General features: G+C 32.9%; 1 protein-coding gene across 3 annotated transcripts in view; it reads right to left on the reverse strand.

Annotated features, from left to right (window-relative positions):
• Positions 1 to 400: 400 nt before the first annotated feature.
• LOC149779124 (deoxycytidylate deaminase-like) overlaps positions 401 to 23,594 on the reverse strand; it is a 79,215-nt gene continuing 56,021 nt past the window's right edge. Inside the window, exons 3-6 of one of the 3 annotated variants that reach the window (XM_089939674.1) lie at positions 14,446 to 14,543; positions 14,180 to 14,327; positions 5,731 to 5,944; positions 401 to 3,370 (exon numbers count right to left, since the gene is read on the reverse strand). In XM_089939674.1, coding sequence (XP_089795800.1) covers positions 3,313 to 3,370; positions 5,731 to 5,944; positions 14,180 to 14,327; positions 14,446 to 14,543 — 518 coding nt within the window. In that variant the 3' untranslated portion in view covers positions 401 to 3,312. Of the gene's footprint in view, positions 3,371 to 4,161; positions 4,459 to 5,730; positions 5,945 to 14,179; positions 14,328 to 14,445; positions 14,544 to 23,594 lie in introns of those variants that run through there. The other 2 variants (XM_089939673.1, XM_089939675.1) reach the window with 2 other exon arrangements.

Here is a 23,594-nt window from a genome sequence, read left to right on the forward strand (position 1 = left end):
CGTATTCCATTCATGTTTATTTGAGAAAAGCATTGCATCAAGCCAATTTCTTCAACTGTGTATTCTCTAATTTTGCATTTACTACATGGTGACTACTATTGGAACCAAAAGATAAAGTCTTAAACGATACAACAGCTGTGCAGGCACAGGCACTTGTTTCTGTCAGGAAATGAACAGACACCTATTAATAACACCCGATCCCTTTCTTACAACCGTGGGACGCACTCTCGCTCTCTGAGATCAGATCCCATGCTGCTTTCCTGCTAATTTTAAAATATTAAGCATGACAGATGAAAATAAGGCAAACACGTCAGCATCATATATATATATATATATATATATATATATATATATATATATATATATATATATATATATATATATATATATATATTATATATATATGCATGTCCTGACGATAAAGATATGTTGTTTGATTTAAGAACTTTTATTTAAACTCCCAGGTACAAGGACACATGTTATCTTTTTTAACATGGTTCTTACTTCAATACAAAAATACAACTCGGATGGAAAAGGGTTCACAAAGTGGATGAAAACAAAATACTAATTTCAAACATGACCCGAGTCTTCTTAAAATTAAACTACCGTATATACTCGCGTATAAGCAGAATAATTTAGGAAAAAATAAAGGCCTGTAAGATGATGGGAGGCTTATCGAGGGCCAATGTCTATACTTGACAGCTTTTAGGTCTTTTTGTTGATTACTGTAATGGCTGTAAATATTGGGACACGAAACAAAAAAAAATTCCGTGTCCTAAGACAACGGCATGTAATCACACGTAACATTCAGTGACACGAGAATTATTAAACTGTTATAAAGTACTATAATTGATTTTGTTATTATTTTGCATGTTTATATTTTCTGATTTCTTCAACGCGAAGTTAAATAAAGGTAAGTGCAGGCTTCATTATACGCGGGCCGGTTGAGTTTACCAGGGAAACCATGCTGAACTATCACATCCAGTACATAACCATCATAACTTACATGTTCGCGAAGAGTGGTAATAATAAAGGCTATAATTCTCATATCGATCAACTAAGATCAACATCAATCAGTTTTAGTTTTTAGTTTTAGCTGAACAAATATCATAACTTTCCACACAATGTAAAGCTTGATGTTTTGGCGTCTCCTATATTGATAATCGGCGAATTTGTCTTTCGTTTTGCGACGGCAGTACAGGCCAGATAATCATTAAAAATCTGAAACTGGCTTGTGATACGAGGGAATTTTGACCGGTAATTATACCAGTACATTGATGTGTAATTGCTTTTTATTCCATAATATTAGCACGATTACCGTAGTTTTATAAAACGGGTGATAGGCATACCTATGATTCTTACAAAAGCCAAGCAGGGAGACTGAATAAAAATAGATTGGAGCCTAAAATCGGACGGTTATTCTTGGCATTTTTAAAACGCTGTTTTCACTAAACATTGATCGATCCTCCTTGTCCAATATGCGTGGAATTCGCAAAAAGATTCGCCGTTTCTCCCTCTGACGTGCCCTTTTCCCTCAGGACGTGTCCTATTTTCATATTCTGGTCAGTTCTGGTCAAACTGCACAATAGCTAAAGAACAGTCTTAAATAAACAACCTAGAAACTCAGCGAGACTAATTGAAAATTCATCATTATCCAATCAGCTATTTTCTGAAAACGATTGGCACTCCGCCGTAATTACTATTGTGTGTTACGCAAGCACCAGCAAATGATTGGCAAGTACCGGATTTTCAATTTTGTTGAACTAAAAATACCAAAATAGCCAGCGTCATGGTACCGTACATGTGGCAAGTATTTTCACCTCTTTGTATATCAGACCTTATTCTATTTTGTTAACTCGTAAAGCATTTAGTATTGTTTATTACAAAGCATGTATTATGAATTAGTTTTTTGAGGACACATTTGCTGCGTGCTATGTATTTTCATTACTTCTTTTAATTTAACGATGGTAGTTAACATTGGTATATACAGTTAAAAATGCAACGTGTTCATTCATGTAAGATTCTTTCGTGCAAATGGCGCTATAGTATATGTAGTTACAGCATTCGTAATGATCATTCATGGGATTGAAATTAATTGTGGACGATTTTATTGTTGTGGTTTACATTTTGTTCTGGTTTATTTTTTATTTTTGTGTTATTGTAGAGGTTAAAAATCATTAACTTACGTGAAAAGTGTTTGACTTCACATTCTATTTTGTTAAGAAGCGAATTTTTTATAGAAACGTAATTATTTAGACATAATAATTCAGAGGTGATACAATAAAAACATGTTGGTATTTTTTTTGTTTAGAAGAAATGAAAATCGAAGATATAATTTAATAATCGGGAGTACTCTGCAAAAATGAAAAGATACTATGAAATCGGGAGGTAGGCGTGGAGCGATCTCAAAAATCGGGAGTTTGTTTTCCTCCCGGCGTGAAAGCATCGAACCGTATTGTTTGTTCGTTATGTTGTCATACTGGGATTACATTTTAATGAGTTAGGTATTTTCAATTTCAAAGCAAAGTAAAAACGTAATTACCTTTGCACCGATATAAAATGTCCAATAAAATAAAGCATAAACAAACAATAATCGAGTCAAATGGGAGAGGAGATGTTATAGCAACTCGCAATTGCTAAATTCTTGTGATCCTTCTATAAAATTATATACAAATCTAAATTAGGAAGAAACAATAAGAAAACAGAAAATTAAATAAGTTACTTTTCAAACAAATTTATACCATTTCTTTTTAATAATATGCACGCCAACCTCGAGATAAGTATACATGTAATTTTTTTAATATTAGCTTGCCTAAATAAACGCATTTAGAACTTACCACGTGCATCTTGAGTTGTGGATCGGCTTATACGCGAGTCATGCATATTTTAGTCTTTATATCTGTTCAGTTTGGAGGTCGGCTTATACGCCAACGTGTTTATACGCGAGTATATACGGTACGTCCTAAATTTCATTTAAATATATGATCACCGTCAAATATTACATAACGGTAATAAAGCTCGTCATATGGATGAGTCTCACGAAGCATGCTTCCATAATGGACAGTACTTAATCATTTTGATATAAAAGAATTAAATTAGTCTGTGGCAACATTTACAGCAATGTTTTCAGCAGAATACTTTAGTCATTAAAGTATCATTACTACAGCGTATAAGTAACACGTTGAATTTTCTATCCTTCCAAAATTTCTAATAGCTTTGCGTTAAACTTTAATGATTGCTTGACACATTTATTAGTGTTGATACAGAATCCTTTGGCATTTGTATTCTAAGTATTGACCAAATTAAGGAAATCTACAGCTTTCCAAGTGCTGCCAAAAGGCTCTCCAGTTTACCCTTTGGTTCGTACTTCCTGAAAAATAAAATACGTTATTGGTAATCCTTTGTGACAAGCATATAATGACAAATTAGGTACTTACTAAGCAATAACAAAGTTAAGAAAGTAATAGGAAGTGTAATATATAAAGAAACCTTCCAGCTTGAAAAAGAGGCAAATCGTGTCAGCCTTTGTGAAACGTCTGAGTTTATAAATGCGCGCAAGGGGAGGGAATGGTCATGAGACTATTCGTGAAACATCCTATGGTCACAGAAGAAATCAAGACGACAATCAACTTAGGTATTTAATAAACGCTTAACCCAAAATAAGTAAATCTGACATTCTTACAAACGTTTATTTTGACTACACCCAGCATGTATATCTTTTAAAGCATTTCAAGTATCTGCTGTCATATTCCTCGTTATATTTTATTTTCCTTTCATTTTTTGTCTGAGTAAAGACCTCGATACATAATCCTCTTAAACGTAAACATTGCTTAATTTTCTTTTAAAAGTATCTTACAAAAATGATGATCAAACTTTTTAATTTGTTTCCTTCTTGGTGAAAGCAATAATCCAAACAGTATGTAAAAAAAATCAGTTTGCAGCACATCTTGATCGGAGGCGATCGACACGACATTGATAGCATTTCAGTTTATATTTTAAATCTAAAGAAAGACCATAATTCTACATACCATTGATCAAGCTATATATATATATATATATATATATATATATATATATATATATATATATATATATATATATATATATATAACCACCACAATACCATGACCGCTACCATACATGATGAATTAGCCTAACGAATATAGGACATTAACGTTTTAATTGTACTGATTCTGGATGAATTTTTTGTCACATAACCTTCAGAAAATATTACTAAGTCACTGCAACCAAACGTTACAGTAGGATGAAATTTTGCATTTTATATATCAGAAATATTCAAGGGTAAGAATTCAGAGAGTGAGAACGCAAGTGTATGAAAAGAGCAAAAGTGGTAATTTACCAGTTCACAAACCTCCCCCAAAAACCAAGTCGACCAAGGTTGTCGATTCCTTGATATGCACTTTGCCCCTAACGTACTGCGCATGGCAAGAAATCATACTGTTGATTGTAAGAAGGATCGATAGCAAGGTGTCATCTCGTTTAATATGAATTATGATTAGTTTTATAATATAAGATAAAATCAATTTTAGTAACTGTCGTAGGCATGAAATACTTAAATTGTTTGAAACTTCGATCACTTATGATGAGAGAAGTTATTGACGTACTCTTATAACACATGTGCTGAGGAAAGATTATGACGCTGCATTTTCTTTTACCGAATAAACATTATCATAGAATGTGTATGACGTTTAAAGCGTTTTGTGATCCACTACATTTAAACTACATATAATAATATTAAAAGAGGTACATGCATTTCCTTAAACTTAAGTGGTAGTTTAATAATAATAATAATAATAATAATAATAATAATAATAAAGGAAAATCATTAAGAAAATTACCCAGCTTCATGCCAGTCAGTGCACATAATAGGTGTTATGTTTAATACAAAATGACATAGACATAGATTTAGCTGAGTTATGTCCTGTACCAAAATGAAATATCTTGCTGCTTGTAAGTTCTACTTAATCTTTTTAGTTACAAGTAAATGTATAAGGATGTCCTAAAGTTTATTTCCTCTGTTTGTTGCAAAATTTAAATGGGTGATGGAAGGGATGGAAAATAGACATGGAAAAGACAGGTCAGTATTATTATGCTATCAACTGTCCACAAAAATTCAATGGTTTGGTTGTATTCTTTTCGTAAGGTAAATAACTGCTATTTTAAAAATGGTCATAGGTCTGATTATACAGATTCAGTATCAACGAAGTATAAAATATGAAATCTGATAATATAAACTCTCACAAAGAATTCAGTCAGAACGTCGAATGGACAACAAACCGTATATTATGCAGCAGACAGTATGAATTGATGCGGGCAAGAAGTGTATACAGCAGTGAATGTATCGGCACGCTAGCACTTTTGGATTGGCATCGACCATGTTAAAGAGAAACTAAAATGCATTGCCAATAATGGATTATACACAATTCTTGCCGTTGGTGTTCACTGATCAAACCTTTTAATGGCTTTTAATCAATCCTCTACAGTCAAAAAATAAGAAATGAATTTTGAGGATGCTCTTACACAAATCTAGTACTAGTCACGCTAACAGTTTAGCATACTTTGGTGTTTGTTTAAATGGTGAATTGGTATAAAATTCATGACTGCGTTTCGATATCATGGCTTCGATAGGCAATGCTTGCTCGCACCATTTAGACTTCTGTTTTATAAAATGTACGGTAAAAATATCGACAAACAAAAATTGTATCATACGTAATCTTGATTGCGGCCGTTTCCAACAAATATTTCGACGAAGCATATTCTTTTCTTTCAAACCCTTTGTCGTCAAGGTAGACAACGCCTGTGATTCCAGACTGGATTATCAATTTTGAGCAGTCGTTGCATGGGTACAACGTGGTGTATAACGTGCATCCTTGTATATCAACACTCATCCTGTTGACTATGGCGTTCATTTCTGCATGGCAAACTAAAGAAAGAGTAGCACGAGACATCTTAAACGAATATGTTGTGTTTTCTAGTGTGAATTTTCCCTAATTTAAAGCATATCATATAGAGATAACGATATGGTTAGAAAAAGAGAATGAGGACCTCGGACTCAAAGCAGGGATCGAAAGAAGAGATGGTGTGAATAGTGCGAGAGTTGACTTCGGGTCATTGTTTATAAAATTGGCTGTCACTATCACTAGAGGGTTGGATTTTCTGTTGCTATGGTTAATGTGATTTACAACGTTTTGTATACATGGTCAGCGTGAATAGTCCTCCATTTGCTGTTGACGAACGCAGCGCCATTAGATGGACCGAATTCTCTGTCTTGGAAATCATATTTTATTATTTGTTTATTACAGTAAGTTTCCAAGAAAATGTAGGATAAGAAACCAGGGTATGTCTCAGTTTTATTAATTTCAGGTTCACTATGAATTGGAATTCATTAAATAAAATTAATTATGAAACATTTTCAGTGCTCAAATTCTGGTATATTCAGCTTTAGAAAATTCTAACCAGTAGTACATAGTATCCTGATCCTGCACCAAAGTTGAACGCATTATGTGTATTATCACTCTCAGGCACTATAGTAAGAGAAAGTAGGCTGGATTTGTTTCTTTAAACAAAGAATTACACAAGACAATAGTTATAGGTTATTGTATTTGTATGGGAAAATATGAACGAGTTTTTTGGATAGAATACTGCACGAACTTGTGAGTGCAGTAAATCCTTCCGGCAAAACGAGTTCATATTTTCCCATACAAAAGCAGTAACCTTTTTCTTATATGCTCATTTTTTTATTCTGCCTAAGGTTTAATTATATAAACAAAATACACTACAAGAAACAATGTAAATGATTGAATGCCGTGTTCCAAACTAAATAAACAAGCGCAGATTTGTCATTACACAATGACATCACTATTAATGCGCACATAACTACGCCCAGAAAAATTTGAACTTATAGCTCGCTCGACATAACTTTCGAAAGAAAATGGCGTGTCAAGTTAAAAATGAAATTTGCAGTCATATTGTGAATGAATGCGCATTGCAACAACTGTTCCATTTGATCTGGAATGAATATGTTTTGGTATTTTGTTTCGATTCGACGAAAGTTTGTGATATTGGAATGGATTCATCTGTGCAAATTATACAAGAAATACATCTGGTTGAAGTGGCGCGGGAGAAGCGTGTTTACGTCTGCAAATGTGTCTGTTTCTGTCATTGAATGTTTGAAATCATAATGTGGGAAAAATATGAAGTCTTTCAATTGCAATTATCAAATAGACGCTATGGAATTTCATGCTTATTTCATTTTGAGTGCAATAAGGAGGATGCATTTGCACTAATCATCGAAATGACAGCACAATTTCGAAATGTGTAATCCAGATTGAAAACCGATGACATGGCTCATGTAATTCAGATTTGCAGAATTAAGAAAATACATTTTGAGGAAATTCAGTATATAAAACTCTAAGTATATTTTACTTGCCCATTCTTATCACCAGCTAAGGAAAACAGTATATGCCTTGTCACTTGTATGTTATTTGTAAGGACCTAATCTTCCGTCATTTATATAATGTAGCTAGGCTAAAGCCGAAAATATTGTATCAACGCGGAATGTGCCAAAACATCTGGGGGGTTTTCTTGCAGTCCACGAAACATGTTTTAGTTCATTCAGAAACAAATTTAAACAACCACAATATAAAGAGCATCTTACGCGAGTGTACATGATTTGTTTACAAATCAAAAGTGCTGGCGTCTGAGTCCATTGTTTGTTTACAAAAGAAAGCAGTTCCTTTATTCACGTGAATGATACATGTGTATTGTCGCGCGCGTTCAGTATCGGGGAATATTGAACGATTCTGACAATGTAAAGTTCACGGGGTGAAAAAAATAAGCGTATAATAATGTTGCTTTATTAACTAAGACAAATACTCAGCAATATTATTCATACCTTTTTCAAATGCACCCTGCCCTACTGTTTGTTCATTTACGAAATTTTCTACCCTTAAATCAAGAGTCATTGCTGTAAAATGAAGAGCTTCAGAAACGATGTCAAATGTTGCGTCTTTTGTTGGGGAAACACTCGGTTTAACTTTCTCGCAATGATAACTTTTCTCTATTTTTTTTTTTACTAAGCGCTATTAATATTTTCTCTAAAGTTGTTTTGTTTATATGTTAAACGCTCCACTATTTGTGCTTTTACATTTGATAAAGTTGTAATATCTCTTTTGATTTAGATTTTGTAGCTGGATCCTTTTGTGTAACAATATCATCTTATGTTTTCTTTATATTGTTTTCCTTAACATCAAAGTCTATTTTATTGTTAATATTATTTAATTTACAACAGCAGTCCACACATCCCCTTGATTATCATCCCTCTTTATCATTAAATGATATATGAATTTTTAACGTCTCATCGATCGTTATTACTAATTATTTAGCTGTTCCATTTGAATCATTAGATCAATAATTCTCTTACTGAAATTCAAATGTGTTTCAGCAACAATATTGGTAATATGTTGCATGTTGGTATTATCTTTAACCGATGCCATTTATATTGGATTAATTTGATATTCTCTTATAATCGTCCATATTTTGCATTTTCTTTTCCGTCCTAATGATTCAAGAACATTATTTCCTCCTGTTTTACTAGATATAGTATTACATGATAAATTTTATGTTTTTCTTACCTATCAGATAAAGATAACTATCAATGTTTCGAAACACAATGTTGTATTTGCAATATTTAAATATGAGCTTTATTTAACTTTATTTTCATTTAACTTAAAATTACTTTTAATATCTTTTTTTAAATCCTCATTAATTAATTGTTGAACTTATTGAATAGGAAGGCTACACAGGCCATCTGAGGCTAACTATTTAAGGAGTAAGTATTGAAAGAGCACCAGGAGGAACACAATCCAGTAAAAATAACAACCTTCTGTCATTGTGCACTACTTAAATGAACCAAAATCAGCCCGAAAGAAAAAGTTAGGGTTTATAAGTATGCAGTCAAGATATTTATATCAAATAAATATTTGATGACGGCATAACAGGAAATAACAGTTAGTATTGTACAAGGAACACTCAAGGAGCAATGTTTACTTGACTGTTAAATAATAACATAAAATGGATCGAAAACAAATCATGACATTTTATCAATTTTGTTCTCAATGCTAACTCAGCCCAAATATCAATCATGGTCAGATGCAGTGATCGTCTAGTTGATAACTTGAAATAATTGCTGGGAACGGAATTATATATTTTAGTTGAATTGAGTCTATTAGTTTTACATTGCCATTTTCAGCGTGAAGCTCTGGCATGTTAACGTTTAATTACTTTGATCTTGAAAAGAAATTTGGACATGTTCTATTAAACAGAATGTACTTATGTTAGAAATTCGTTTGTTACATATATTATTTAAATATTTACAAGGAAACATTATCTTGAAAGGTAACTAGAAAGTACTTCGAAACATAACGGGAACCTGTAAAATGTGATCTAGTAAAATATTTGAAATTAACTTGAAAATTACTTGAATATCTATTCCGGTGAAATTTAATTTCGTTTCAAAATAAATGGAAGATGGTGAAAATAAAATGGAGAAACTAACATCGAAGAAAATAAGAGATTCTATTAAAGCTAATCTTGGGAAGCAGCTTGGAAACGTTCACAAGAATTTAAGAAAGGCAGAGCAGAATATTTAAGAAATAGTATGGCTGCTTAGAGAGCTAAATGCAAGGAGTTAAAACAAGGACTTGAATGGAGTTAAAATAGGCTGCGACAGCTATAACTTGATTGATGGAGTAGTTGTCATAGGTGCATGTATTATATGTTAAAGACATAAATAACACCTTATAAAGAATAGGTCACGAAGGAGCCTACTAACATATGATCCAACGAGCAATAGCAGAAAGAAAAAGAATGAAAATAGGTAAAACAATTTCTAGAATTGTTGACAATTAACGCATTAAAAAACTAGTTATTAGATTAGTTAGTAATGGAGTCATAACCAACTTTAATAACAAACATATTAATAAATATCAGTCGAAATGCACAAACAATGAGCACATTTGACCACGAGGTATCAAACTCAATTCTTACTGTTTACGTTTAGAAACAGCCATTCAATTTTTTAATAGATTTCCATACTTACATCGATATCGAAGAAAAACTAAACTAGGTTATTCCAATTTATTTGAGCTAATTTAATGACGTTTGTATAATAGCACAAGGGATACTACCAGACAGGATAATCAAATAATTAAATTGAACATAACTTACCTAACGATCATGAACTCAAATTAAAGTTGATGAAATTAATGAAACTAAGAAATATTTAATTAAAGTAATGGAACATTATAGAAATGCAAGAAAAAAGTCTAAAATATTTTATAGAGGTTGGTATGGTAGTGTTTCCGGTGGATTGGTTGTAACGGCTCCTAGCTTAGGAGTGTTGGCCAGTAGCCTTGCAATTGTTATGTCTCTAGCTTTCGCATGGCTTAGCACAACTTTGCTAGGTTTGTTGCAACTGTGTGGGGTAGGGTTTGATTGGACTGCCGCTGATAGGTTAGAAATTGCAGTGTGCAGTAGTCGTTGGTCTATTACATCTCTCGCTTTAGCATGGTCGTGAGCAAATTTATTAGGTTTTGTTATCAATATGTGTGATGGGGGTGTACGTGCAGCCGCAGTTTGATGAGTTGAGACGGCCTGTAGCCATGGGCTTGTTATACATCTCCTTTTATAGGGTACGTTACGTATTGTTACAGATAATAGATTCTGAAGTTTGTTGTTAAAATACTTAAAATAATCAAAAAACATATTTCCTTGCATATAACCAATAAGTACGAAACCAAAGACGATATCAATGTCTGGTATTTACTTTAATCATGAAAGTTTACATGAAAACATCGACGAATGATCTTAAAGAAAGTTTAGAAATAAAATTCCGAAACAAAAGTCTAACATTTGATACAGTGTATATAACAAAGTACATGTTTAACTTGATAAGATTTGATAGTGTGAGATCCATATATACATCTACTGAATCTGAGATATTTTGTAGATTTTTAAACCTACTTTGTTTTGCATATTCCTGGTCCTAGTAAATATTACATAGAATCATGCTACACTGTTCTACTCTAATATAATTCATAGCTATTACATATGTATTTCACGGTTATTGCATCTCCTATAATGTTAATTGTCCCTATAAAATTTAAAAGAGTTACTTTAAACAGACCAAGCTTTGCGGTATGCCAATTACATGTATATTTTGCGCATCTCAAAGCAGATTATTTTGCAATTCGCGTTAAATAAATTACGCAAATATTTCCAAGATGTCAAAACAAATTTAGTTTCAAATGCCAAGAGTATGGCGAGAAAAAAAGAGATAAAGCACTTATTCGAGTACAAAGAAATTAAACTTAAACATGAATCGTAATACAAAGTCATCAGGTCCGACAGAAAAATCCAATGCAGCTAATTAGATATTGTGCGGAAAGATGTTGATGTCCAACTTATTTCTCGCACCGGAAAACCATTATACACTTATTTGGCTAATTTGTTTATATTGTTCTTGAACTTAACTAATACTAACAACTTCATATTTCATTGCTCTTCCTGTGAATGAAATATCCTTTTGAAGTTAAAATGCTTCTTTTAATTAGTACATATTTTTCCATTAATTTTCTTTCTCAGGTTGTCCATTTTTTCTCTCTAAAGGACAGCACTATTCAGTGACTAAAAAGAATTTCATTTAAATTCATTGGATAAATTGTATCTCAAAGATATGTAATGTTTTCATATGATGTTGAGCACGGCATTTGATAGAATGTAACTTCTCTTTAAATCGTTTTTAGTTTTAATCCCATCATAACAACAGCTTCCAAATTCGATAACTAATAACATATATTTCTTCGTTTTTACACGCATAGTAAATTAAGAATTGAATGGTGTGTGACCCCTTTATCTTCTGACAAGATCTTTTATAGTAAAGATGAGTCATCGTACTGGGATGTAAGATAATCCTTCACATAGTCGTACAAGTGTGTTGGCACTTGTAGAGCTATTTCTATATATCTTTGCGATATTCTAATCATCACTCTAAGACATTCAATTTTCTTTAATTTGTTTGTTGTCTGCAAATTTAATGTTTGCAACGAGAACTGATTTGCATACGGCCCAGTCGTATAAATTGGCATACGACCCGGCCCAGTCGTACACATTGGCATACGGTCCAGTCGTACAAATTGGCATAAGGCCCAGTCGTACAAATATGTTTTATATTGATACACAATTTGCAATTTAGTATTTACCAATTTGATTTTACGTTGGTGATCAAGTGTTATGTATCGCTATTAAGTCTGTACATGTGTCTTCATCGACGTACGCGCGTCGACATTTTTTATTCACAATTACTCGAAATTTCATAAATCTCAATTCGTTTTAAATTTCATACAATGTTTAAAGCTAGAAACATTTCGAAATATTAAAAGAGAGGATCTGAAAGAAATGCAAAACCGTATTTTTGTCATAGTTTCAATCAAAGGAAACGAAATCGTTTGAGATGGCTTATAAACGCGTCTCGACTAGACGTTCTCGACTCATCTCTACACCATATTAAACTTGTTCTTTCCTCGACCTGTGAAAAAGATACCTTAACCTGTATTGTATCCAGGGTTTGTTATCGTTATAATACACGTTATATATAATGTTAGATTCTCTATCTTTTGTCATTGTGGGTATTTGATATTTCTACGTTACAATTCTGGAGTAGTAATAATTTGAAAAATCACACATGTAATTATTTATATTTATAATATACGATTTATTACAGATGGATATTACGATAATCCTTTAAGTTTTATAACTCTTCAGGGCCTACTGCTGTGAGTCAAGTCTGTATTAAATGCACAAAACCAATTAAAGATTCATCATAACTGTTCCACTCTGCCAGCACATATTTTTGCAGTTTATTATTTTTACTTGAAAATTATTATCAGTCTTGAAGACATCGTCGTGCTTGTCGTCTGCATATAAATCCTCTTCAAAACTTATTCTCTCACTTTAAGACTTCTAATTTTCACAATACATGGTCTACTAAAATTAATTATCTGAATATAAAAGTCAGAACGATAGCCTTAATCAAAAGCATATACTTTTATTTTCAGATTATATGTGATCTATGTTATATCAGAGCGCTCCACGCGCGTCGTAAGTACGATAATACATTAAATTAATCCATGCATAGACCTATTCCCTTCATTGCTTGCTTCAATTGGCAACATGTCCATCGATCAGTGAGATGATCTAAATCAGTATATTCTAACTTTGATAATAAGGTCCACGAAAATTGTACGTCAGTGTCGTGAAAATGCGTGTGTTTGATACAAAACTCACATGATCTTAATAGGTACAGCACGTATAACGTAAGAATAATAATTCTAGAAAACTTTACAAATTGGGGGAAAATGAAATTAATATTCAAATTTGGGATTCCCTTGATAAGAACTGAAAGCAATAGAATAGTGATTTGTAAATACGATATAATCTTTTTGTGTCAATAATTTAATAGAGAGTTTAAAATTATAATCAACCCTGATACATTAGAACTGTGTGTATATGTGTGTGTGAGACAGAGAGTGTTCAATTGTTGTAGAAGTAGTTGTTATATCCATGAATCAAAGGTTCCTACAGCGTCGTAACTGACGACCAGCGGACCAGGTTACGTGCTGATATAGTATCTATTTTGACAATCGCTACCGTAGGTTTTGTTCTTATAGTAACTAATTTGACCACAAGTAACCGATGTTTACATCATAAGGACTGACAACCAGAGGCTAAGGTGGCCTGGTATTTTTATTCTTATAACAGCTATTTTGAATGTAAATAACACGGGCATTCTAGTAAAGATTTGAAGGTCAATGACACATAGGTATGTTTGCATAACAACTAGTCTGAACGTAAGTGGTTCAAATTTATATTGTTATAGCTGCTAGTTTGAGGACCGGTGGCATAAGCAAAAGGTTAAAGATCAAGTGGCTCAGAACCCACCAAGGATTAAATGTCTCCATTCCTTGTAACATTGTGCAAAAACTGGGAAAAGGAGTATGATGGTGAAGCGTAAATTTGTGTGTGTGTGTGTGTTTGTGTGTGTGTGTGTGTGTGAGAGAGAGAGAGAGAGAGAGAGAGAGAGAGAGAGAGAGAGACTTACCATACAAGTGTTTGTTTTTATCAAACTCAGGTGCCTTCCCCCATGGAAACTTTGTATCATTCTCACCTAAGCCCCCGGCTCCATCGGGCATTCCGTTATACCCAGTTCCGACTATTCGTCTATTGACATTTACGATGCATGCTCCAACCTAACGAGAAGATATTCTTGTATTATATCGTATCATATCAGATCATATCCAGAACTCGTGGCGTCATATCATCCTATCGATTATTTTAAAGCTACCTAAAACTATTCGAACTACACACCTGTGTGTCAGGATCCTTGCTCCTCTGTCCTGAGATGAGAGCCACTCCCATGAAGTATTGATCCCAGTCAATATAATTTTCACGCGCCTTCCCTTCGGCTATACCAGATCAAAAGATTTAAGAAAACAACGATGAGTATCATATAACATCTTCCAGCTATTTATCTCTTATTCATTATTATACAGAGCTCTCTAATGCACTTTTCTCAAATAAAAACCTTTCTTCCTCATTAAAGACATTTGTAAAAAAAAATCTCTCATTTTAAGATTATTTTTCTAGTTTATGTTGTGTTTTTTTCCATAATGACGAGAAGTTTCAATATGTTGCAGTAATTGTTTTGTTCACACCTTAACCAGTTCTCGGATTCATTATGAAAATAGAAGTGTATCAACCACAGCCAAAAACGTCTCTCTAGGCCAGCGACGTTTTTCAAATAGAATTCTGTAGCAATGGTTTTCTCTGACGTATGATTAAATAAATGCTAACTGATATAAATCAATTAATCCGGGTCCAAGACATAAAAACAAGTGTTTTATTTAAAATGCTTACTATATAAAATACGACCCTATGGTCTTAAACTAATAGAACAGAGCAAAAACCAACAGGTTTTGTAAAATTCAAAAGGTGATTCATTTTCATGATAATTCAAGGTGAATGTTAAAATAAATATCGAAATAAATGCGATTTAAATCCCCAAAAGTGCAAACGGTTCAAACGAATAAAATTTTAATCAAATTCTAGTGGTATTCCATAATAACATAAAACGCTAAAGGTGTTAATCTGCCTGTAATTTCGAATATACTAATTTACCAGAAGTGTGATGATATGCAACAGTTTTTTGCAGTAAAAAATGTCTTTGCTGGAATTCACTATAATTCCAGTTAAATGTCTCTGTCCAAGAATATTAGTGTGCACTTTGTAATTTCAGACAATTATACTTTTAATAAATAATTGCAGCCGAAATCAAAATCTGAACACAACAATACAATTATTTTGCGTTCGATGTTATGACAAGAATGATTAATTTATCAAGCAGTAAGATTATAAAAAAACAAGGATACAAAAGAAGAGCTAGGATGTAGATCCAATAATATGTTGCTAAACTTATAATAAATAATGTGTAAACAACAGCTTATTATGTGGGGAATTCCAAGATCCTATACACTGATTAGAAAAACTATGTTTAAACTGATATTGATCCATATATATATATATATATATATATATATATATATATATATATATATATATATATATATATATATATATATATATATATATATATATATACACTATTGGTATGTCAAATTGTGATCCTCAAATGGCGCAATAATATGCATATATTAAACATTCTTGCAGGAATCTGGAGTAGGAGAGAATAAGAATTTGGCCTGGATAAAAACCTTGAAATTTAATTTTCACCACGTAACCTACTTTAGTATGGTTCGCCGCAACGGCATGGGTGCACTTTTCTTGGGATTTGTCTAGAGTATTTATGCAATAAACAATACAAAGTTGCTATAACCTGTCGACAATATACGGTAAATATCTCGGTTACGTGGAACACATACTATAATGTATTTAATGCTTTATTGTTGTACTTGTTGTCCCTTAAACCTAGTACAATGTTCTATAAATCGATTATTATTAATTAAATATGAAAATGTTAGAAGGGCTCAACTCTCTCTCTCTCTCTCTCTCTCTCTCTCTCTCTCTCTCTCTCTCTCCCATCGTAGCAAGATACGACCGAAAATCCATGACAGGACGAAAGTAGAGAATATTTGGTTGTGTCATACGTCGATGTCTCTAGACTTATGAATGACGGTAAAAGTTAAGTCAAACTGACCCAAAGGAAGAGAGAGAGAGAGAGAGATTGTATGGTTGTAGAAATTTTATTTTATGCAGAATAGTGACTTAGATCAACTGTAAATATATTTTCAAAATTTATTTACCTCTTGTTCGCTTGTCATTTAACTTATTTTCTTCTATTCTACATTATTTTTCATTCACCGGTACGTGAATAGCAGAGCTTTTAGTGTTCTTCAAGGACAACCATATGGTGGTAGTATTCTATTTTCTTCACTAAAATCTTTTTTCATGTTTAAAACGTAAGTGTGTCTTATATTGATTTATTCAATGTGAATAAAATAGAAACGTAAACAATAAAAACAATTAATCAATATACAAATATAATTGTGAATGGCCACTAAGCCACAGGGCTACAGTTTGCATTGGACTCACTCGGTAGGGATGAATAAAGTTCATTCACCCGGTCAATAAACCCTTGCCTGTTTTCGTTTTAACTCGGTTCAAGGGGCAAATATACGCATAGTATGTACGCTGTATCATTGATATACCACTCGTTGTATAAATGTTGCATACATGTTTCAATAAAACCTTCGTTTTATATATCACTAAGAAAACAGTACTTCTCTATTAATGTCCATGCGCAAAGACCGAGATCGTGTAGTCCTGTTTATAGAGTTCAAGGGGCAAATATACGTATTTGTATGTAATATAAATAAAATGCATATATATATATATATATATATATATATATATATATATATATATATATATATATATATATAGTATGTGCACTGCATCTATGCTATACCACTCGCTTTTTTTAAAGCTTCATTAAAACCCTGAAAGTCTCGTTTCACATATCACTAAGAAAACAGTACTTCTCTATTAATGTTCATGCGCAAAGACCGATATGGTGTAGTCGTGTTCATAGAGTAAAAACCTAGGAAAATCTTTAATTCGTTTCTCTCTGAAGTTCTCGATCACAATAACATCCGAATTGAGGGATTTTCTAAAACGGGAAACATCTTTAAATGATTTCCACAAGGACGAATGTAGTTTTCTTAACGCGTTAACAATGTGGATTACACTGACGTACCCACGCCAGTCATTTTGTTGTTGTTGAGTTTAATTATAGTGGCGTGTGCACAACTGTGCATGTGCCACTTGTTTCTGACTGCACCGCAGCCTGCTAGTTGTTCCTGGGGAAGGGGATGGTGCCACCTCCACCAGGCTTTTATGGATTCAAGGAACCCTGATAGTTTGGCCTCAATCTGTGGGTCCATAAAGGTCCCTTACAGTTGAATGGATGGTTGTCATTAGTGGGAAGGAGAGCTCGGGAACGGTCCTGCTTGCTTTACATCGCTTGTTTCTTGTTGCATTTGCCCGGTGTTTCTTGCGATTATTTTTAATTTTATTTTTTCGATTTTTAAAAAAAAAATTCTACTTCTTCAAAATGTTTTGAAAGGAGGGAGGGATGTTCTATGCTGTTTATAGAGGTTCTTGTTAGGTTACTCTTATGCCATAGTTATTAATGCTTTGGCATAATACTCTAAAACACTATATTGTTCCCTCTGCTAAACACGCGCTATTTGTTCTTTTTTCCATATAATACTGGAAGAGATGGAATCGTTATTCTTTTGACAATGTTCAAGAATCTAAAAGGTCTTGCATAGGATGATTCCTTTGCGGAACATTTGAAGTACAGGAGGTCTTTCAACTTAAGATTTATGTATTGAATACCCGAGGTACATTAGGTATTATATAAGAGGATTCATATCAGAGGTTTTTGATGTATTGTTTGGGAGGATTCATTTATTGAATACCAGCGGTACGTGTAAATGGATATTGTTCACTTTTGTAGCAAGATTAAAGAATATCTGAATTTCTTTCGAATATAAATCAGTGTGCAAAAGTTTGTCAAAATCTCTTATACCGTAATTTTTATAGCTAATGCTGATCATGCAAAGATCGATAACAACGTAACAACGTAACTGTCAATGATTTGTAATATTACGTCCGATAGATTTAAGCCTTCTGACAACAAAAATAATTATTATTTTATGTGTGAGAGATGAAAAGTGTCAAACATCGAATTAAATTTTCTTCATCTCGATAATTATTATACATTAATTGATACTATGCATAACCTTGCAGATGTCAATCCTCGCAACCCATGACGACAAACACTGAGTTACGTTATGTGTGATCGATTGGAAGGTGTCTATTGGTATGATAATAAAACCCTACATACATCAAGATTATTGCAAGTTCTTTATGACACCTTACATTTCTAGGATGAAACTTCTTTTCACTGTTACTAATCGCCTTCAGTCTGTATCACCATGCTGCAATGCAACGTTTAAAAAAGTTCATGCTTTTGTTGCACAATAAAAGCTATTTGTTTACGAGTTTCATGAAAAAAAGGTAAACTACGAAGGGACAGAGAAAACCTCGAATTTGATAGATCACCTGCCCTCGTTGCACTGGCGTTAGATATGATGCACATCTGTCCGTTGTTTTTTCATCATGACATGCACTTATTAATTATTTTCCGTTATACTCGAACGGGAACAATCATACAGACGTATGGCCAGTATCATCCGTTTAAACGTCATAATGAATTTGCTATCGACATATATTGAGTGATATTAAATGCATATTAGATTCGTCATTTCGGAATAGACACAACATGCTGAGACCAATCATTTTAGAAACCTTTTTCTGTTTATGCAATGTAGATTATTCAAAAAGCTATTCCAGACGTTCCAGATGCTAATGAATTATGCCATTTCTTGTTAACCAGGTCTGAGATCTTCTTTACATTTCCTCAGTCCCTCTTCGGTATAACTATGGCAATTGTTATTATTATTATTATTATTATTATTATTATTATATATATATATATATATATATATATATATATATATATATATATATATATATATATATATATATATATATATATATATATATATATATATATATATATATATATATATATATATATATATGTATGTATGTATGTATGTGTGTGTGTGTGTGTGTACATATTGTTATGTATACCTGATTTATTTTAATTATTTGTTAGTTAGTTTTAATTTTTTATTTATTTCATTACATGTTATTTGTAATGTAATATTGTTTATTCAATTTATGGGTTTTTTAAAAATAAAATTTAGTTCTGTTTGACGTGAACGTTTTGAATTTTTATTGGCAAACACCTAATAATAGAAATACTTTATCTAGTTTCTAGCCTTGATTCAGAAGCAGTGACAGTTTTAGCACAAACAATATTTCTTTTAAGTATTCTCAGAGTAAGAATATTAAGTTAAGTCAAAGCCACACCTGGATTACGTGACAAATAGCATTCATCAATTGTTACAAGCTTCTAGAAGATTGACCCCCCATCCGGGAATCGTTATGCGTTTTAGTGATACTTTTTACTGGTGTATTGAAAAAGAATTGTCAGTCGTGTCCTAACACTTAAGACTTTAAGTTCTTTATGTTGTGTCCAGTTTAGCTAATTATTTTATGTTCTTCAAATTCTTTTGAATTCAAGTGATTATTTTCTTTAGAAATACTAGGGCACTAATTTAATTATTGGACAGGACATTTATCGAAACTTATAGATTTAAAAATCTGAAATAATATTTTCTGTGATTCAACAATAGACTGTTGACACTGCAGCATTTCGCAGGATACAACAGATGTTGTCGTCTTCCAATTTGGATTTCATCGGGGTCCGAACTCAGTTTCATTCAGGACATTTGTTACTTGGATTTCTATTTTTTAATTCTTTGATTATTTTTTGATTATTTTTAGATTTATATTCTAGCTAAATGAATAAATTGTTCAATTTAACAAAACTTGCTGTATTCACTCTTTTCTGATACTTTTCTGTAAGAACTCGTAACGAGGAGATGGGGGCTAGTCTGGGATATATATGAATTTCGGCTAAAGTATTTCTGAAAACTTTTTAAAATTTAAATTCCCCATGTTATTTAATTCTTTTTTTTTAAATCCCAAGCATTATTTTACAGTTTAGAAATCTTAAGTGAAATAAACAGGCTTTTTTACATTGTCATCAAAAGTGGATCTCTTTCTTTTAAATCCTACCCAGGAAACAGTTAGACTGTTTGAAAAAATGAATTGATTCAGCCTGCCAGAAAATATGATCTTCCTGAGGAAACAATTCTTTAACAAAACAAGAAATAAGGAATATTTGGGTCCAGTATTTGGTGGAAAAGAGTGTTTTGCATAAAGTGTTTTGGTTTTGACCAGTAAATCTGTATCAGACTCTGACATAAAAGTAAAACAGTAAAAATTAAAATACAGTATGGAATTAGATTTAAGAATGCTTGAACTACAGAAAGAAGAAAAAAAATTGAATAAGGAAGAAAGAGAGAGAGAGACAACGGCAGTTACAGAAAGCACAAATGCAGTTACAAAAAGAAGTGAAACAAGTGAAGCTACGATTCGAGAAAGGGGAGAGAGAGACAGACGCAAATTCAAATGCAAAGAGAGAGAGGGGAGAGAGGGAATGTCAATTTGGAATAAACGAAATAGATCTGGCAAGTGACATGTATGTTCCCACTTCACATACAAATTCAAGTTTTGATATTGCTAAGAATTTTAGGTTTATGCCGCCATTATAAAAAAGAAGTAGACAAATATTTTCCTCAGTTCGAAAACGTTGCTTCAAATTTGAAATGGCCAAGGGAGCATTGGACTATATTATTACAATGTGTATGTACTAGTAAAACTAGTGATATTTACAATTCACTGCCACTACAGCAAAGTCCTGATTATGCATCTTGAAGGATTATGATTTAGTCCCCGTGGCTTATCGGCAGAAATGCAGGACCTATAAAAAGGAAGCTGGAAAAACCCATGTCAACTTTGCAAGAGAAAAGGAGCGTTATTTGATAGGTGGTGCTTAGACAAGAAAATTGATCAAGATTATGAAAATCTCAGACAAATTGTATTAGTTGAAGTGTTCAAGAACTGTGTCTATAGTGACATTAAGACTCATATGGATGAGCATAAGACCGAAACCTTGGAAAATGCTGCTCGTACTGCTGATGAGTATTCCTTAGCTAATAAAAATTCTTTTGTAAATAAGACTTCCACTCGGCAGTCTTCTGGTATAAAAGTATATCAGCCGAATACAAGCCCTTCAAAATTTTAATCTGGCACAACGTTTAGAAATCAAGTTTCTGATAAAAACGATCGGATATCATTACATATTTCTATGTGTACCTATAGCAAGAAGAAATCATTGAAACAAATTGAAAAAAGCATCAGAATCAAGACAAACCTATCCAAATGCTCTTATTTCTATCAGGTCAAGGTCAAGGTCATGTATTGAAAGCAAAACATTTGTTGGGTCTAATAACCCTAGTCTGATTTTATTATGGATATGTATTAACCATTCATGTCGAAGGGTTTCATATCTCTCTTGGGATTTTCGGCCAATCACAGCCCAATTAAATTGTTAAGGGACACAGGAGCTCCTCAGTCTTTTATGATCAGTTGCTTTGCCTTTTTCTGAAAAGTATTCTTCTAATGAGAGTGTTTTTATTCAAGGAGTAGAGTACGGCTTTGTTAATGTTCTTATCCACTGTGTACATTTTTAATCAGACGTAGTCTCGGGACGCATGACAGTCGGAACAGTGTATTCTTGACCCGTTGAAGGCATTTATTTATTACTAGGCAACGACCTAGCTGGAGACAAGGTTGTGGTTAATCCACTTGTAACTGACACACCTTGTTTGGGTCAGAAAACTGATCCTATTGAAAAAGATTTCCCTGATTTATCGCCAGCTTGTGCAGTCACTAGGGCTATGGCATCAGACGCTCTTGAGAATGATGTTGATCAAAAAGGTTTTCCTTCAGCTGACACGTGTCATGGTAGGGCTTTTGATGCGGTCACTTTCATTCCTTGCTTGTATCAATCACAATGTATTGATCACACGAATCCTCTTTTGACTACTCATTCTCTTTATTCTAATCAGAGTGACAAACGCAATCACTTGACGTCAACGACGAAAAAGAGCCTGCGATCTCATGTTTCTTTCGAAGAGGCATTAGTGAAACTGAAGCCACGGAAGGACATGTTTGTTATTTCGTTAAAAATGGGATTCTTATGAGAAATATGGAGACCTCCCGATGTACCTGCTCGTTACGAGTGGTCAGTGAACTAACAAATTGTAGTTCCAAAATCATACAGACAGGAATTCCTTAGTCTGGCCAATGAAACTCGTTTCGCAGGACATTTATGGATTAATAAAAGTTATCACAATATCCTAAATCACTTTTCTTGGCCAAAAATTAACAGTGATGTATGTAAATGCTGCAGATTTTGTGACACTTGTCAAATGGTAGGAACAATGGTTGATTGTGTTGGTCCCTTACCTCAGACCAAGTCAAGTAACCAATTTGTATTAACCATAATATGTGCGTCAACAAGGTTCCCAGATGCAATTCCGCTGAGTAATGTTAAATCTAAAACAGCAGTAAAACTTTTGATAAAGAGTTTTACTCAATTTGATCTACCCAAATCCGACCAATCTGATAATGGGTCAAATTCTACGTCTGGAATTTTCTAGCAAATTTCGCTTTAATTTTTCATCCGTCAATTCAAGTCAAAAGTAAAATTATGGTTTGACAGAACTGCAATGGAGAGAAGGTTTCAGTCTTGTAATAGGATTCTGTCTCTCTTGCTCATTCTTCGAAATTTTCTTCTGATTAGGTATTATGGCCCTTACAAAGTTAAGAAGAAAATGAGTTAAATTATAATAATAGTACTCCTGGTATGTAAATAAATTAAAAGAGTACCAGTATGATCATGCAATTGACGTAGTTGTACCTCTCCCTCACAGTGAGGATTTAAGTGAAGGAATGTAATCGGACTCAACTGATTTTGGAGTGACAAATCTACGGAATTCAACAATTTTGAATAATCTGGACAAAAATCTTTCACATCTTCAACAGCAAGAAAGGAATGAACTTAAACAGTTGTTACTTGAATTAGAGCATTTATTTTCAGATGTTCCTACAAGAACAAACAATATATACCATGACGTTGAAAGTGTAAATAACAAGGTAATTTAATACCTTTTGAAATAATAAAACAAAAAACTAGAAGCGATGATTTCTTGAAATACTTCTCCTTAATATCCAAAATTCCAAAAGCGTGGAAAAATGCCATAAAAAACCATCTAGTACATAATAATTTTGATAAGCAAGAGGATAAAATAATGAACTTGCGAAAACAAGATTCACTCAAGTTTGTTTACAAAGATCTTTTACAGGAAGCTAAAAGGCAACACACTGCGAAG

This window comes from Sinohyriopsis cumingii, chromosome 17 (assembly GCF_028554795.1).
Source record: "Sinohyriopsis cumingii isolate HCF-2022 chromosome 17, ASM2855479v2, whole genome shotgun sequence".
Classification (NCBI taxonomy): domain Eukaryota; kingdom Metazoa; phylum Mollusca; class Bivalvia; order Unionida; family Unionidae; genus Sinohyriopsis; species Sinohyriopsis cumingii.